A 17611-nucleotide genomic window follows, 5' to 3' on the forward strand; every position below is an offset into this window, starting at 1 on the left:
TCACAGTGGACATGCACCTACGATGACAATTTCAGACCCTTCGAAGATTTCTAAGTGGGAGAACTTGCAAAATAGCAGCGTGTTCAAATACTTATTTTCCTCACTGTATATAATTCATATAAAATACTGCAATTTTTTATGCTATTTTAAATTTTTTTAATTACTTCTGTTTCCTCTCTCGTCGTCGCAGTGCATAGGAGCATTGGCGGCGTGGATGATTCGACCCTGACCAGTCAATCGGAGTATGGAGGTAATGATGAATGATTGTTTTGTACCACAAACAACTTTACAGTTTACAGCCTACAATTACAGCCTGATATTTATGCACATTTATGTAGTTTCTGTAGCTTGAGCTTAGACAGTTTTTGTGAATTTATTATTTTTATGTAAGGAGTCTACAGTGTTAGTGCTTTGCCTGCTTTAACTAATAGGACAAGAGCAAATGATTGTTCGTAGCTGCCAAAAGTTGGGTGAACACCTGCGAATTGAACATCCCATGCCATATTTAGTCGTATTTAGTCTGTTAGTTATGCCATATTTATGTCTGTTATAATAAGCTCCACTCTTCTGGAAAGGTGTTTCACTAGATTTTTGCGATTTTGCCAAAGTTTTTGCGGAGATTGTTGTCGAGGATTTTGCAGAGTTTTTTTGCTGCGGTTTGCTGAGCGGTTTTATGCTCATTCGGATACAGCGCCAAGGGTGTTAGTAAAATCAGGTATTGATTTAGGTGAGGTCGGGAGACCTGGAGTGGCGTTTCAATTCATCCCAAAGGTGTTTAATAGGGTGTGGAGCTCTCATTCTGATATCTTCATGGAGAGGGACATTGTCGTGTCAAGAAAATTTCATACCCCCATATCCAAAGACTTTAATACAGTTGATTGCCCCCAAGTTTGTGGGAGCAGTTTGAGGAAGAACCACATCTGGTTGGAAAAGTCCGGTGTCCCTATAGCTTTGTCCATGTAGGGTATAACAATATGATATAATATGATGGATATTGATGTCCCAGTCTGGCTTCAACAAGTGATTATATTTCAAAAACGAGTAAAAAAAAAAAACAGTATTCAGGTGTCCAGGTGTTTACAGGTGATAGGAGTACATGCTGGCATTAGAATTGAAGTCATGTGGCCATTAAAATAACCACGCAGCAAATTACGTGGGCTCCACGGGGCATTTAGACGGACATCTACGTGTTTTTGTGTTTCAGGTCCATCCAGTGACAGTGATCTGATTTCCCTGCTGGTGGATGGAGACTCCCTGCCCGACTTGGACGATGGAATGGGCTCGGGTTGCAGTTCCCCAAACCTGCGTGCCGGAGGTAGCGGTCGTTCGGCGTCCCCAAAGCGGACAGAGGTAGACCCGAGGCGGGCCATCAGGGCGGCGCTTTTCTCCAGCCAGCAGAAGAAGGATTACTTGGAGAAAGCCAGCGAGCAGATCAGCCTAGCTTTGCAGAAAGAGGTGGAGCAGGACTACGCCTCTGCTTTCTTCTACTATCGCAGTGGAGTGGATTTACTGCTGCAGGGAGTCCAAGGTACTCACACACACATCATAGCATCATCTGAAGGTATGGAATTTGGTCGAATCTTTCATACAGAGAGAGTAACTATTATCTCATTTATACAACCGAGCAATTGAGGAGTAAGGGCTTTGTTCAAGGGTACCTCCGGACTGGCAGCCTGGTGGGTGCAGGGATTTGAACTGATGACCTGTTGAACAGATGTCCAGTGTTTTAACCTAGAGAAGCTAGACAAGAACCAGAGACACCTGAGCCTCTAACAAATAGGCACACCACTGTAAATGTTGGAGTAGCAGGACTTTCAAATCTGCAGCAAATATGCAAATAAGGATGTCTATCTTTTTAAAAGTAGCATGCTGCCTGTAAAAACAATTCCAAATAGGCAAACAACTATCACTTCTAAAGCAGCATGTCGAGTAAAACAACAATTGCAGGTATGCAAACTATGGCAACTGCTGGAAAATTACCTAGCAGTGTAAACAATTGCAAATATGGCAAGTGCTACAACTTTGGGAGCGCCATGCGAACTGCGAAAACACCTGTAGCGAAAACACACACATTTGAAGACGGCACTCCTGCTGCAAGAAGTCAAACTAATAGACAAACTACCTGCTGCTTTAACTGCATACCATATGGACCCTAACAAATGGACAAACTACCGTAACTGCTGCAGTTGCAATCTGTAGCTACAAATCAAATCAAGCTGCCTACCATAGCAACCTAAACTACTGTAACTAACTAACTTTCTTTTCGGCTTCTCCAGTTAGGGGTCGCCACAGCGGATCCTCCGCACGTTTGATTTGGCACATGTTTTACGCTGGATGCCCTTCCTAACGCAACCCTCCCCAATTTATCCGGGCTTGGGACCGGCACTAAGAGTGGCTGGGGATGGTTCCCTGATCGGGAATCGAACCCGGGTCGCAACGGTGGGAGCGCTGCATCTTAACCACTAGACCACCAGGGGACCAACCTAAACTACTGTAACTGCTGCATAAAAACTGTTTCAAAGGGGCAAACTACCGTAACTGCTGCAGTCATACCTTGTAGTTTCACAACAAATTGCGCCAAACAGAAAAACTACTGGTGTAGCTGCCTACCATATAAACCCCTAAGAACCAGAAAAGCTACCATAACTGCTGCTGTAGCTGCCTACTTATAAAACAATTTCAAATGGGCAAACTACTATACATGCAGCAGTTACAAACTGTAGCTATAAGTCAAACCGTAGCAAACAGACAAACTACTATAACTGCTGCAGTTACAATTGTATATCTTGAAATCAAGCGGTAGTAAACTGAAAAACTACCATAATTGCTGGTAAAGTTGCCTATAATAATTACCCAAACTACTGTAACAGCTGGTGTAACAATCCTAACAAGTGGACAAGCTACTGTACCTTTAAACAACGGTAGTTTGCGGGCAACTTGATTTGTAGCTACAGTTTGTAACTGCATTTGAAGCTTGTCGTATGGTAATCAGCTAGAGCAGCAGTTGTGGTAGTTTGTCTGTTTCTTTGTGTTGACATGGTAGGCAGCGACACCATTGGTTACGGAAGTTTGTCCACTTCCTTGGGATGCTATGCTATGCTGCTACACCAGCAGTTAGTGTAGCAGTTTGTCCATTCGTTAGACTTCTTGTAGCAGACCAACAATTCGAAGTAGAACGGCGGGACAATCCGTTCCAACCTCCGGAACGAGGGAACCACGCAGCCCCAACCGAACGGGAAATCTGTGTAGCGAAATCGTCACCTACCGAGCAGCATTGTGATGTCGAGATTGTGTCTTTAGGCCATGGGGGGGTGGCGCCATGGCTGCGAATACACTCTGCCTGATGGCCTTTCTGGCATCGCTTTCAACACACAAACGCACAAACGCACACACATGCCTTATTGTTCTTAAACCAGCACAGTGAACTAAATGCCTTGGCTTGTTTGTCGGCGCTTGTTTACTCGTTAATGTGTGTTTTTTTTTTTTTTTTTCTCGTTTGTTTACGGATGGGTGACGACTCCTGGTGTTGTTGACAATGAAACGGCGCTGGGCTTCTTTTGTGAAGGGCTTCAGTCCAAGCTTTTAGTACCTGCCAGGATTCTTTAGCTCTGTGTATGGCAGAAAGAGATAATGAGAGGAGAGTGATAAAAAAAGAGAGAGAGAGAGATGGAGAAAAGGAGGGGCAGATGATGGAGGAGAAAGAGAATGTTCTTTTTGTTGCGTCTGTTTTTTTGGCCTGAAGTGTTATGCCGCTGGCGCATCATGATTCGATAAGTTCAAATGTTAGCTTTTAAACTTGATGGAGTTGGCATCGCTTGCTGGAGGACTTCAGGGAAGAAGCAAACTGCCATAGATTAGGTCAAGAAAAGCGACCATAACCGCTGGAGTAGCTCCAATTTTCTGGATAGATGTTCCACTAGATGTTTTGGAGATCTTGTGGAGATTTGTGCTCATTCAGAGACGAGGGTGTTGTAAAGTGAGGTACTGCTGTAGGTGCGTTAAGGAGACGGAGGTATTTCAGTTCATCCCAAAGGTGTCCAATAGGGTTGGAGCTCTCTAGCAGATCTTCCACATTTTCCAAACCATGGAAACCTTATCTTCTATTTTGTGGCGACAGTTTGGGAAAGAACCACGTGTGGCTGAAAAAGTCAGATGGCCCAATATTTTTGTCCATATAGTGTAGCTAACTAACTACATTGCGTAGCTAATAGCTTACTTGCTAACTTAAAAATTAAGCTATCTTAGTAACTATGGAATAACGAATTAATCTAACAAATCTACCTTGCTAACAATCTATTTGCTTACTTACTAATTTAGTAACTCACCCATCAAGCTGTCCACTTGCTTAAATACTTTACTAGCAGGCAATAACTCGACTAGCGGCAAGCAACTTACTGGATAACTCACTTAGCTAGCAGTCTACTTGTTTGATTACTAACAAATGAATCGAGCTAGCAATCTACTTGTTTACTAACAAGTAGTTTTAGCTCTAGTTAGCTACTTGCTTACTTTCATAGTAACTAATCTAGCTAGGAAGCTACTTGCTAACTGACTTACTTTTAAGTCATTTATTTTCTTTCTTAACTAAGCTAGCAATTTATTTACTAATCTAGTTGCTCACTTGCTACTCAATTAACCATGCTGCAGGACAATCTTCTTGCCTACTTTTGCAATTTTAATAATTAAGCGAATGATCTATGTACTTGTTTAGTAACTAACTAAGTTAGCAATTTATGTACTTATCTACCTGCTCACTTACTACTCACTATGCTATTGACTTTCTGATTTTCCAAACTAAATCGCCAATTTATTTACTCTTTTTAACTTACAAACTAAGCAAGCAATCTATTTTCTTTATTTACTAATTTACTTGTGTACTTACTACTCAATTAACTTTGCTACCGAACAATTGTTTACTTATGCAGTTTCAATAATTAAACTAGCTATCAATTTTTTTGTACTAATTAACTAAGCAAACAATCTGCTTTCTTACTCTCGAATCAATCGCACCAACTAACTAACTATGCAGGCATTGTATTTACGTTTGTACTAATGAAATAGCTAACTTAGCTAACAATTTATTTACGAACTAAGCAAGCAATCTACTTGCTCACTTACTAATCAATTAACTACACTACTTACTTCTCCTTAATTTACTCACAGATTTAATAACTTCGCGAACCATCTACTTTCGTTCTTGCTAACAAAGCCAGCTAGCCTTTTAGCCGGCGATCTAATTAGCTTTTTCTGTAGTTGCATAGCTAACCGGAGCATTTGTATTTATTGTCCAGGGAAATTAAGTAGTCAGGTTTTTTTTTTTTTTATCAAGCTGAAAACATTTGACTGAGTATTTTGAATATTTTACCGAGGGCCGCTTCGCGGGCGCGTGAGCTAGCACAAAAACGCCGAAAAATAAACGTTGCTTGCATTCTGTGGGTTTTATTACATTAGATTTAAATGGGTAATGCTAATCCTGTGTGTGTTTCAGGTGAAGTGAGTCCACGCAAGAGGGAAGCCGTGAAAAGGAAGACGGCCGAGTATCTGATGCGCGCTGAGCTAATCGCTAGCACCTACCTGAAAGACAGCATGGGCCAGAACTCCACTCAGAACCGGGTACAAGGAAATAATATTCACAATTTTGACTGGAAATAAGGATGTTTTACTTCAGAGGACCTTTAACCTGTGTGTGTGTGTGTGTGTGTGTGTGTGTGTGTGTGTGTGTGTGTGTGTGTGTGTGTGTGTGTGTGTGTGTAGGCGCTGGCTGCTCAGTGTTGTAAGGGGTCATGGGGTCAGCAGAGTCAGGCTGATGAACTACACAACTACAGAGTCCTGGGTGTGATCGATAAGGTGAGCTGAGGTCAAAGGTTACTCATTTCTAAAACCTGTGTGTGTGTGTGTGTGTGTGTGTGTGTGTGTGTGTGTGTGTGTGTGTGTGTGTGTGTGTGTAGGCAAACTCCATTTATATCCATTAAGGGCTGCACCTGTTCTGGTTTTTCGAAGGTTTATTTTCACACATAGACACAAGCAGGACTGTGTGTGTGTGTGTGTGTGTGTGATCTAGAAATAGAGACATCAAATAACACAGATATATCGCCAGCTATCAAACCGGACCTGCTGCAATTTGGCCCGCTGCCACGGATCCGGTAGCGACAGACTTGACGCTTTAATCTTTATCTTTTTATTTAAAATGTAAAAAAAAAGGTTATGGAAGTAATCGAGTGCCTGTTTGGTAGGGTTTTTATGGTAGTTCTTTTTTTTTTTTCTTTGTAGCACATTATTTTTTTTTTTTTGTATGAGAAAATGGTTAAATTACTGTTATTACTGGACTAGCACACTTGCAGGATACAAGCAATTTGCTAAGGTACCATAATTGCTTGAGTAACATGCTAACGATATTTGTAGCGATCTGGATGACTACCGTTATATTTGGAGCAACATGTTTATTTATTTATTTTTCAAGTAAGAAACGAACAAACTACAATTTTTGGAGTTTCCCGCTCGCTTTGAGTAAGACCAGTAGTAAATTGGCCAAATACCATAATTACTGGAGTAGCACACTTTCTGGGAAAATTGAAAAAGTACCATAATTGCTGCGGTAACATGTTTACCACATTTGTACCAAGCAGGCAGATTACCGTAATGTTACAGTAGCACTGTGGAAAAGGTTTGAAAATGAACAAACTACCGTAATTACTGGAGTAGTGCGCTTTCTGAGGAAAGTAGCGTAACTGCTGGAGGAACTGACTAACCGTATTTGTAGGGAGCTATACCACTACCACAATGTTTGGAGTAGCATGAGCGCATTAAAAAGGTAGGAAATTAACAACCTACCATTATTTTTGGATTTGTGTAAGATCATAACTACCGTAATTACTGTACTAGCACACTTCGCTGGAGTAGCCTGCTTACTGTATTTGTACCAAGCAGGCCGACTGCCATAATGTTTAGAGTAGCACAATTTCTGTGGTAAAGGGCTCAAAAATGAACAAACTACCGTAATTACTGGAGTATCACACTATCTGGAGGAGAACAAATGAGGAAAGTACTGTATCTGATTGAGCAACCTACTTACGATATTTGTAGAAAACTAGTAGACTACTGTAATGTTTGGAGTAGCACTATTTTCGTTAAGTTTTAAATGGGCAAACTACCGTAATTGCTGGAGTAGCGCACTTTCTCTACATACCGAAGCAAATTGGGAAAGGACCGTCATTGCCGGAGTAACATGCATACTGTATTTGTATGGCAGATTGCCCATTGAAAACTACTGACAGATACAGTGCTACTCTGCAATGTACTGGAGTAGCGCGACTTCGAAATTATTAGGAACCTGACCAGACACACCTTCTCTAAAGGACCAATCGGATTACTAAAAACACTGTAATAGTCATCGTAATTTTTTTTGACAACTCGCAACTAAATTCCGATGCCCCGCCCAGTAAAGACGCCCATAGGAAGTGGCATCACCGATGTGTTTTTCTCACGCTGCTCCGTTTCCGGCGTCTCATCATCCTTCTCATCTCACCAGGTGCTTCTGGTCATGGACAAGAGGACGCAGGAAATGTTCGTCCTCAAGGTGAGTAGAGGTGTGCGTGCGTGCGTGTGCGTGCGTGTGCGTGCGCGTGCGTGTGCGTGTGCGTGCGTGTGCGCGCGTGCGCGCGCGTGTGTGCTTGAAAGGTTTCGATTCAAGTCTGATGATTGTGTGGCCATGGATAATGTGTCACATTAGACAGTGCAGAGGAGACACACTTTCCTGGACTGAAGTGTGTGTGTGTGTGTGTGTGTGTGTGTGTGTGTGTGTGTGTGTGTGAATAAGTGCGAGGTGCCATTATTTGTGGTGTCCTCCACTTTGGACAGGCTCCAGTTGCCAGCTGATGGCACAGGCACAGATGATACTGATGCCCCTCCTCACACACACACACACACACACACACACACACACACACACACACACACACACAGAACTCTGGCCTCAGACAGCACAGTAACTCAGACAGATGAGGAGGTTATGATGGGCACCTGTGACCTCTGTGTGTGTGTGCGCGCGCGCGCGCATGTGAGCTTGTTTATTGTATTAATGACTTATTTGACATGATCCAGGGCTTGAGGAAGAGCAGCGAGTGCGGACGAGTGAAGAAGACTATCGTCCCACGCACGGTCCCCAACATGGTACGGCTCAGGAAGTTCATTGTCTCCGAGGACTCCGTGTTCCTGTTGCTGCAGTACGCTGAGGGTGGGTGGGTGTGTGTGTGTGTGTGTGTGTGTGTGTGTGTGTGTGCCATTCGTATTCTCTTCAAGTGGTCCCTATAAACCTTAAAGCTCCACCCCCTTTCCCTCTTTCCATCTCTCTCTCTCAATGTCTTTCACCCGTTTCCCCGTCTCGCTTTTTCTCTGTCTTGTCACAGCCATTCCATTTCTTGTACATGCACGCACACACACACACACACACACACACACACACACACACACACACACACACACACAGTCCCTTGCTCGTCTCTCTCTGTCCTTGTTAAGCTTGTGTCACAGGTCATTATCTATGGTAGCAGGTGCTGCTCCGGATCATTAACTAAGCTAACACCTGCGTCTCCTTATTCTCGGCCCGGCTGTGTGTGTGTGTGTGTGTGTGTGTGTGTGTGTGTGTGTGTGTGTGTGTGTGTGTGTGTGTGTGTATGCTCGCGAGCCCGTAAGTGTGTGTCAATGCACACATCTGTGTTCAGGAGCGTGTTTATATTGGAATGAATAAGCCACTTAATCTCCTAGCAGTCGTTTCGGCAGATTCGCGCAGCCGTGTTAATAAGTTGCCTCAAACCTCTCAAGTAGCCTAAAGCGCCGTTTCATTTCACAACAGGCTCGGCTAGTGGAGAACGAACACACACACACACACTTTAAAAGTCCCGACTTACCGCTCAGACCGGCCTCATGTGTTGATATAACACTTGGTAATGAGCAAGACTTGCCAGTTTGCTAACTATCCTAATGCAAAAAGTAACAATCTGGGTAACAAACTAACTTCTGGCTGCGAGTTCCAACGCTGCATCACATAGGCATTCATAATTCGTAATGCGTTTAAGCTGCGCTGTAGGGACAAAACTTTTTAGATTTTTTGACAGTAAAATTTTGTACGTTACATTCCACACCGAGTCCCTGTTTTGTGCTAATAGCGCAGAGTCCTCGTTTTGCACTAATATCGCAGAGTCCCCATTTTGCACTAATAGCGCAGAGTCCCCATTAGATAGAATTTAGACCCCATTCTGAATTCAACTCAGTTTTATTTTCATATCCCTTTTAACAATGGACATTGTCTCAAAGCAGCTTCACACAGATAATATGGTAAGAAAGAATTATAAGTGTAAGTTGGTCCCTAATGAGCGAGCCTGTGGCGACTGTAGAGGAAAAACTCCCTGGGATGGCATGAGGAACAAACCGAATGTCCATTTAATATATTTTGCACTAATAGCATGGAGTCCCTATTTGCACTAATAACCTCCACTCAATGATTTTGTGGAGATTTGTTCTCAGGCAGCCATAGGACACTAGGTGTGGCGCCCTGGTGTGTAGTCAGCATTTCCGAAGGCCTTTAATAGCTCTTTAGCAAGAGATCTTCCAGAACATCCAGGCCTTAGTTGCTAGCAAAGATTTTCACTTATTCTAGAACAGTTAGGTGTTCCAATATTTTTGTCTGTGTTGTGTAGTTAAAGTTGGACATCTCCAGAATACAAAGGAAAAACTCCCCTAGACTTAATGAGGAACAAACCTTGAGAGGAACCAGATTTGAGAGGCCCCCTCGAACCTGATTCTGGCAGAGTATAATGAATATGACACTACCAGTATCCCGTCCACCATTTTGTTCTGGATTAAAATTTTTCTTTTAAACCTAGTGCACATCAGTACAAGTTTTTGCCCAAACTAGTTACTTTTTTTTTTTGGCCTTTGAATGCTCATGTTTTGTTTGTTTTTTTTACTCCACACTTACAGCTCTAGTCTTAAAGGAAATTACACCTTTCTAAAGCCAACATCATCAACGGCTGGCACTTACCTCAGCGCTAAATGTATCGCCGATGCACTAAGGTTGCTGGGCTTTCACGCGGAAAATAATCTCTCGCGAACCGGCGCCGATAGCAGACAGGAAGTTTGGCCTGACCCGAGTGACATTGCAGGAGTGCGATTGGCTGATTCTTGTTTGTTTGTTTGCTTTGTTCATGGACTGGAATCATTTGGCTGCAACGGTGTCATTATCTTAGCGGTGAAGAGCCAATTCATTCTGTTAACGCAGCAGATGTTACCCTCCAATCACTCACAACACAGCTGTGCAAAAGTGTGTGTGTGTGTGTGTGGGTACGCACTTAGGCTTTCAATCTGTTAGGAAGGAGATGATACCATTTAAAATCCTGGCTCTTTACATTGTAGTGACCTTTTTAGCACAGATTTATTCGCCTCGTCCAAGTTGCGTAGGGAAGCTCCACACTTTCACTTCGTTCTCTCTTTTCTCTTGTATCTAAATGTATTCATTTTGGCAAAATTGTTTTTATTCGAAGCGGCTTCACAAATAAAATCCGGATCTCATTTTGCACTGAGCCGAGCAGTTAATGGTCTCGCTCAAGGGCCCCAAAGCAGCCCTCTGGCTATCCTTGGATTTTGAACAACATTAACTGTCCAAGCTCTTTTCTGCTTGTCCCCCCTCGATCCTGAGTCAGCACTATTTTGCACAGTTCTATGCAGGGTGTCCTGACTGAAATCGTAAATTTCTAAATCCATGCTGTGAAGCCATAGCACCCTTAAGGGTTCTTGTTGAAGGACCCTTTCAATATTTCATGTAGAATCTACAAGAGAGGATTCCCAAATCCCAAGAGGTTCCTCCCTTTTTAGAGGTACAAACATAGGAAGAACCTTGTTTCTAGGAATGCCCTGGTAAGGCCATTCTTTGTGCTACTTTCCAAATGTCTTTTCTGGTGGAATGATTTTGCATGAAGTTACTTGCCCCCCCCAAAATGTCAACTGCTTATAGTAGGGTAAAAGATTTTCCAGGCCTTAGTTTCCAGCAAAAAGTTTTCACTTATTTTTTCGATCAATTGGAAGATAACCCTTGTTAGGAGTTGCTTGCTTTTTTCTTTAATCGCAAGTTTTCGGCCTAATTATCTCTTCTTCTCTTTTGTCAACTCTAGGAGGTAAATTATGGTCCCACATTACCAAGTACCTCCATGAAGGTAGTCAAGAAGACAGCTTTGACATCCCCTTCATCCAGAAGTCCCACACGACGACAGTTAACTGCACCGATGCCCTGATCAGCTCAGAGAGCAGCGGCTCACGACCCAGCGTGGAGTTACAAGAGGACCAGGAGGAAGACGAGTCCCTGCCGATTAAGAATGTCCAGAAAGCGAGCAGCTCACGAGTCCCCCTGTCCGGCTCTTCAGGGGAAGAGGAGTGCACCAGTAGCTACCTGACTCTGTGCCATGAGTATGAGCAGAATAAGGTGGAGTCTGAGGCTCTGGGAGAGGAAGAGGAAGATGCAAAAGAGGCAGAGGAAAATCTCGGAGGCGACAGTTCTGGTGCGGAGGCGTTACTGAGGTCATACCGAGGCTCGGTTTTCAGCAGCGATAGTCTGTGTTCTCCGGTTGGTGTGCACGAGCTGCGCTTCTTCACCGAAGAAGATGAGGAGCTCACAGACCCCCCCACTCTTGATTCTCTGGACAATTTAAAACGTTCTCCCATGGAGTTGTTTCGGATCGACAGCAAAGACAGTGCTGACGCCTCGCGAACATTGTTCTCCACCTCAGACCTGGGCTCAGAGGTAACAGAGGTCACTGAGGATCTTTTGGAGATCGGCGAGGTAGTGGAGGTTAAAGGTCACCTGAGCGATATGTGGCGTTTCGATAGTGATCAGGGTTCTAATGAATCCGTGCCTGTGATTTCGTTTAAAGATGCCACGGCGGAGGACACAAACACATCCCTTTTGGACGAAGGACAACCTCCAGACCTTTTAGTCAACCTTCCAGGGATCACCGGGGGCACGGGGAATGATCTGGAGGAGGAGTTTGCAGCCGCAGGTGTGGCTTTTGCTCTTGAAGCCAAGCCCTCACCTCAGTTTGGCAAACCGGATGTCCTCCAGCTGGGCGAGGAAGCAGGCCTGGAACTATCCGTCAAGGATCATGTTCCGGTTTTACGCAGCCAGTCGACCCCGGAGGCGTCTGAACAGAAAGGCTATGATCCTCCTCTAAACAGCAACATAGAATCCCAAACACAGTCCCTTCCCCTTGATTCCCTTTTTTTCAGGACTGAAATCGAACCCTCCCACCCTCCATCCTCTGCAGAGTCAGAGGCTACTCAGAAGAAGAAAGGTCGGAGTGTGTCTGAGATATTCCGGGAGCTGGACGAGTTGGCCGAGGTGGCTTTGCACACACATCTACCCGAGGCACTGGTGAGGAGCTGGGCGGTGGACATGCTGCTCGCCCTTGACGCACTGCATCAAGAGGGAATCATCTGCAGAGACCTTAACCCCAACAACATACTGCTGGATTACAAAGGTACACCAACACGCATCAAATAAACCCCCCATGCAAAGCTTGTCAAGGTACCAAGGACTTTTCTGGGGCGGAAAACCTATTACAGGTAGTTCCCGACTTATGTGCTCCAATAACCCCATCAAAACTTGAAAATATCGCAAGTCGAGATATGGGCTAGCATACCCATGGAGATCAGTAAAGGGGTAGCTTCGGGCGAATCGGAGTTGAGGACTCGCTAGGGTGTAAAATGCCTAAGAAAGGAATAAATGTTATCTTATCTCCAGGCCCTGAAATGATTATAATGATCATCTATTTCTGCGCCAGTGCATAAACAGCGTTAATAAAAAAAAAAAAAAAAAAACCGGGCCACTTGTAGACCGAAGTACGTGCCACGTAATGTGGAAAAAAAGGGAGTTAATGATGCGAAACTCCGTTGCTGAACTCGAGTTATTAGTGCCCCGAAGGTTGTCCGGTGGGCGTTCGAAACGGCATTATGCGCATAATGACAGTTTTGCTATAGGCGTTTTTATGATTTTGAGTGATGCCGAGGAAAACACAACCGTTCGCATACGTGGTTATAAGAGGAATCTTCGCTGCATGCCTGTGTCGCGCATTTAACCTTCTTCGCAGGTAATACGGGACTAGTTTTGTCTCCCCTGCATCGGTCACACGAGGGATTTTTGTATTCCTGGCATTTTCTCCCCGCTGTTCCGTTGTTCCTCCGTACGTCTGTTTGTTTTGGGGTTGTTTGAGTCGAGGCGATTTGTCTGGCCCTTCTCTCCGAGGCTTAGGCCCCCTGCTCGGCGATCACGGCTCTAATAGGCTCTAATGGTTAATAACAGCATTACTGCCAATGACACAGTGCCAGCACTCAAAGCACAGCAATTACCGCTTCCTCGTTCACAGATGAGTGTGTGTGTTGGTGTGTGTGTGTGTTGTGTTGTGTGTGTGTGTTTTCGGAGAGAGGAAGAAAAGGGCACGTTCGTTTCATTTCGGGCGAACATTGTAATTTCGTCAGACTGTTTTAGTGGAGAGGTGGAGTTGCTTTCAGTTTAATTAGCCGCCCCATTTTCTCTCTCTGTTTGCTCTCTGTTTTGCTCTCACTCAGTTTTTTTTTTTTTTTGTTGTGTTTTTTTTTTTTTTTTTGCTTTTTTTTCACTTTCCTTCGTTTTGCGTCCCTCTTTTTTTTGTTCTTGACATTCTTTTAGGTCATGTCGAGCTGACTTATTTCTGTAGCTGGAGCGAAGTGGAGGAATCCTGCGACCCGGCCGCCATCACCAAGATGTACTGTGCGCCAGGTCAGTCACGTAAGGCTGTAAACAAAACAAAACAAAAACAAACAAACATAAATAAAAGGGAGAATTGAATAAAGCTGTAATAAACATTTCAAAATCAAATAAATGGATGGATGGATGGATGGATGGATGGATGGATGGATGGATGGATGGATGGACGGACGGACGGATGGACGGACGGGCTCACAAAAGTGAGTACACCCCTCACATTTTAGTGATCAGTTTAGTATCTTCTCAGAAGACACTACTATAAAAATTAAACGTACTTACTTATTTTCTAAATATATGGCAACAAAAGTGAGTACACCCCAAGTAATAACAGCTGTACGTAGTGTAACCATTTCCTATTCATCACATGTTCATGTTTTTGTCTGCTTGACAGAACCATACAAATTTTTGTATATTGTATTGTTAAAATTTGGTGCCCCGAGTCCAATTCTCTCATACTGACCACTAGATATTTAACACGGCACCTCGTGGTAAAGAGTCTCTGAGGATTTGAGAATTTCAATTGTGGCTCTCCACAAAGATTAGCCGAGGCTGTAAGAAGATCGGTATCACCCTGAAACTGAGTTACAGTACAGCGTTTAGGGTCTATACAGAGGTTTTCCGAGACGGGTTCCACTCGGAACAGACCTCACAAGGGTCCATCAAAGAAGTCGAGTCCTCCTGCTGTGCGTCATGTGCCGAAGCTGCCTCAAAAACCAGACATGAGTGCTGCAGCATTGCTTTAGAGGTTGCAGAAGCAGAAGATCCACTCGTCAGTGCTCCATACGCCACACTGCAACAAGTCGGTTTGAGTTCTGCTGGTTCTGGGGAGCTGCAGTTCTTAAAGGGAATCGTGAATTTTAACATGTACTGTGACATTCTGAAGCAGAACGTGACGCCCTTCTTTCAGAACCGCAGTTTTCCAACATAATAACGACCCCAAACACACCGCCAAGATGAAACTGCCTTGCTGAAGAAGCTGACGCTGAATGTGATGGAGTGGCCAAGTATGTCTCCAGACCGGAGGGTGAAGAAGCTCCATATGTGTAACATCCAGCTGCTCCGTGATGTCATTATGGAGGAGTGGAAGAGGATCCCAGCAACATCCTGTGCAGCTCTGGTGAATTCCATACCCAGGAGGATTAAAGCAGTGCTACATAACAATGGTGTTCACACTAAATATTGACAATTTGGACACAGAAGATTGAAATGGTTGCTGAAATGAAAGAGGTGTACTCACTTTTTTTTTAGATACTGTAGAAGGATGGATGGATGGATGGATGGATGGATGGAAATAGGGTAAGCAGATGGATGAATAGATCAGTAGATAGATAAATGTATACATTAAATAATTTGATAGATGAATGTATGTAGATAGATAGATAGATAGATAGATAGATAGATAGATAGATAGATAGATAGATAGATAGATAGATATTTCTATCTCTATCTATCTATCTATCTATCTATCTATCTATCTATCTATCTATCTATCTATCTATCTATCTATCTATCTATCTATCTATCTATCTATCTATCTATCTATCTATCACAAATGTGTCTTTATTATTATTTGTTAATTTTAAGAAATATTTCGGGGAGTGTGTCATGAACAGTCCTCTAGAGGGCGCCACATGACCAAATTGCTGCCCTCATTTCCTGCCTGTCTCCTCTCACTCCTTCAGCCGAAGTTCGTTCTATTTCATGTCTAGTTCTGGCCTCAATTTCTGATAGTCTATCTGGATTTACGCTCGTTACCTTCCAGGCCATTTCTTCTCTCAACAAGTACGAGAAAATGCTGTGTGTTGAATAATACAGTTCAAGAAACCACCAACATCTCAGAACGTCTTTTCACCTTCACTTCCATAACATCAAAACTACACTATATATATAAAGAATCAAGAGCTAGCTGGCTAATGTCGGTCTCTGTCTGTCTGTCTATATGTCTGTCTGATACTATCTATCTATCTGTCTATCTGTCTGACTGTCTGATTCTCTGTTTATTAATGTCTGTTAATCAGCCTTTCTTTTTACCTTTTTACATTCCTTTCTGTCTGTCTATGTTTGTCTGACAGTATCTGTCTGTCTGTCTGTCTGTCTGTCTGTCTGTCTGTCTGTCTGTCTGTCTGTCTGTCTGTCTGTCTGACACTATCTATCTATCTATCTATCTATCTATCTATCTATCTATCTATCTATCTATCTATCTATCTATCTATCTATCTATCTATCTATCTATCTATCTATCTATCTATCTATCTATCTATTAATTAATCAGCCTTTCTTTTCACCTTTTTACATTCCTTTCTGTCTGTCTGTCTGTCTATGTTTGTCTGACACTATCTGTCTGTCTGTCTGTCTGACACCAACTAGTTATGTTTAAAAAACCCACCCCGCTGCATGTTATTAGCATGTAACCCAGCGTGACTGTGTGTTTCCTCTCATGTGAAAAGAACTAGCATTGACGGTTTACTGTAGAGCGTTGTTTACTAGCTAGCAGCTCGAGTCACATTGCATGCTAAGACAGAGCTCGCTAATGACCATGTTCAAACTGATATGTAGCTGATAGTGTGAGCTGTTTTCTAAAGTAAAGGAGAACCAATCGAGTGTGTGTTTTGCCTGGGGGAGTGTGTTTATTTGTGTGCATGTGCGCGTGTGTGTGTCTTGAGGCACTTCTGCTGTGGTTTTTTCCCGCCGTTAGCTGCTTCCTCACGGTTACAATGGAGCGGTTCTTTAGGGAAGTGAGACGGTTCACCTGTTCCTCCACTCGCCTGTGTCTGAGGAGACCAGCACTTCCCTCTCAGGCGCCCCAAACAGAACCAAGTGGCTTTCGGTGAGACTCAGGACCGCGGCCGTTACGGCAAAAACACCTCACACGCACGCCAGCCGAGGATGTACAAGCGAAATATGGGAACTTAGTCCTTCTCACTCGTACGTTTACTGAACAAAGCAACAGCTCAGCACGGTGTGTGTGTGTGTGTGTGTGTGTGTGTGTGTGTGTGTGTGTGTGTGTGTGTGTGTGTGTGAGAGAGAAAACACTAACTTCTACACTATTTACGCTATTACTGATTCTATCACTGCTCACTTCCTAAATCGAAGGACATTTACCTGTGGAAAAACAAACAAATAAACCAAAGCAACTTTAGTGTGATATGTGACCTTAATGCAGCAATAAGGCACATTAAAGTAGTTATAGTATGTTTTTAAAGTAGTAACAAATACATTTAAAGTAGTAATAAGTCAATTTAAAGTAGTAATAAGTAAATTTAAAGTAGTAATAAGTGAATTTAAAGTTATAGTATGTTTTCAAAGTAGTAATAAGTAAATTTAAAGTAGTAATAAGTAAATTTAAAGTAGTAATAAGTACATTTAAAGTAGTAATAAGTGAATTCAAAGTAGTAATAAGTAAATTTAAAGTAGTAATAAGTGAATTCAAAGTAGTAATAAGTAAATTTAAAGTAGTAATAAGTAAATTTAAAGTAGTAATAAGTACATTCAAAGTAGTAATAAGTACATTCAAAGTAGTAATAAGTAAATTTAAAGTAGTAATAAGTGAATTCAAAGTAGTAATAAGAAAATTGAAAGTAGTAACAAATACATTTAAAGTAGTAATAAGAAAATTGAAAGTAGTAACAAATACATTTAAAGTAGTAATAAGTAAATTTAAAGTAGTAACAAATACATTTAAAGTAGTAATAAGTAAATTTAAAGTAGTAATAAGTACATTTAAAGTAGTAATAAGTGAATTCAAAGTAGTAATAAGAAAATTGAAAGTAGTAACAAGTACATTCAAAGTAGTAATAAGTAAATTTAAAGTAGTAACAAATA

At 42.6% G+C, this 17611-nt stretch overlaps 1 protein-coding gene and 1 long non-coding RNA gene across 2 annotated transcripts in view; both read left to right on the forward strand.

Annotated features, from left to right (window-relative positions):
• Positions 1 to 17611, forward strand: part of rps6kc1 (ribosomal protein S6 kinase polypeptide 1) — a 32530-nt gene that overhangs the window by 9368 nt on the left and 5551 nt on the right. The window contains exons 6-13 of the mRNA XM_083534977.1: positions 191 to 250; positions 1205 to 1528; positions 5489 to 5613; positions 5755 to 5847; positions 7529 to 7576; positions 8101 to 8233; positions 11166 to 12524; positions 13712 to 13801. Of these exons, the coding sequence (XP_083391103.1) occupies positions 191 to 250; positions 1205 to 1528; positions 5489 to 5613; positions 5755 to 5847; positions 7529 to 7576; positions 8101 to 8233; positions 11166 to 12524; positions 13712 to 13801 (2232 nt within the window). The remainder of the gene's footprint in view (positions 1 to 190; positions 251 to 1204; positions 1529 to 5488; positions 5614 to 5754; positions 5848 to 7528; positions 7577 to 8100; positions 8234 to 11165; positions 12525 to 13711; positions 13802 to 17611) is intronic.
• LOC310722645 lies at positions 15333 to 16819 on the forward strand. The gene is made up of 2 exons (XR_014532435.1): positions 15333 to 15848; positions 16157 to 16819. It is a non-coding gene; the product is annotated as an uncharacterized lncRNA (long non-coding RNA).

Source organism: Silurus aristotelis (genome assembly GCF_946808225.1).
Source record: "Silurus aristotelis genome assembly, chromosome: 29".
NCBI classification, from domain to species: Eukaryota; Metazoa; Chordata; class Actinopteri; order Siluriformes; family Siluridae; genus Silurus; species Silurus aristotelis.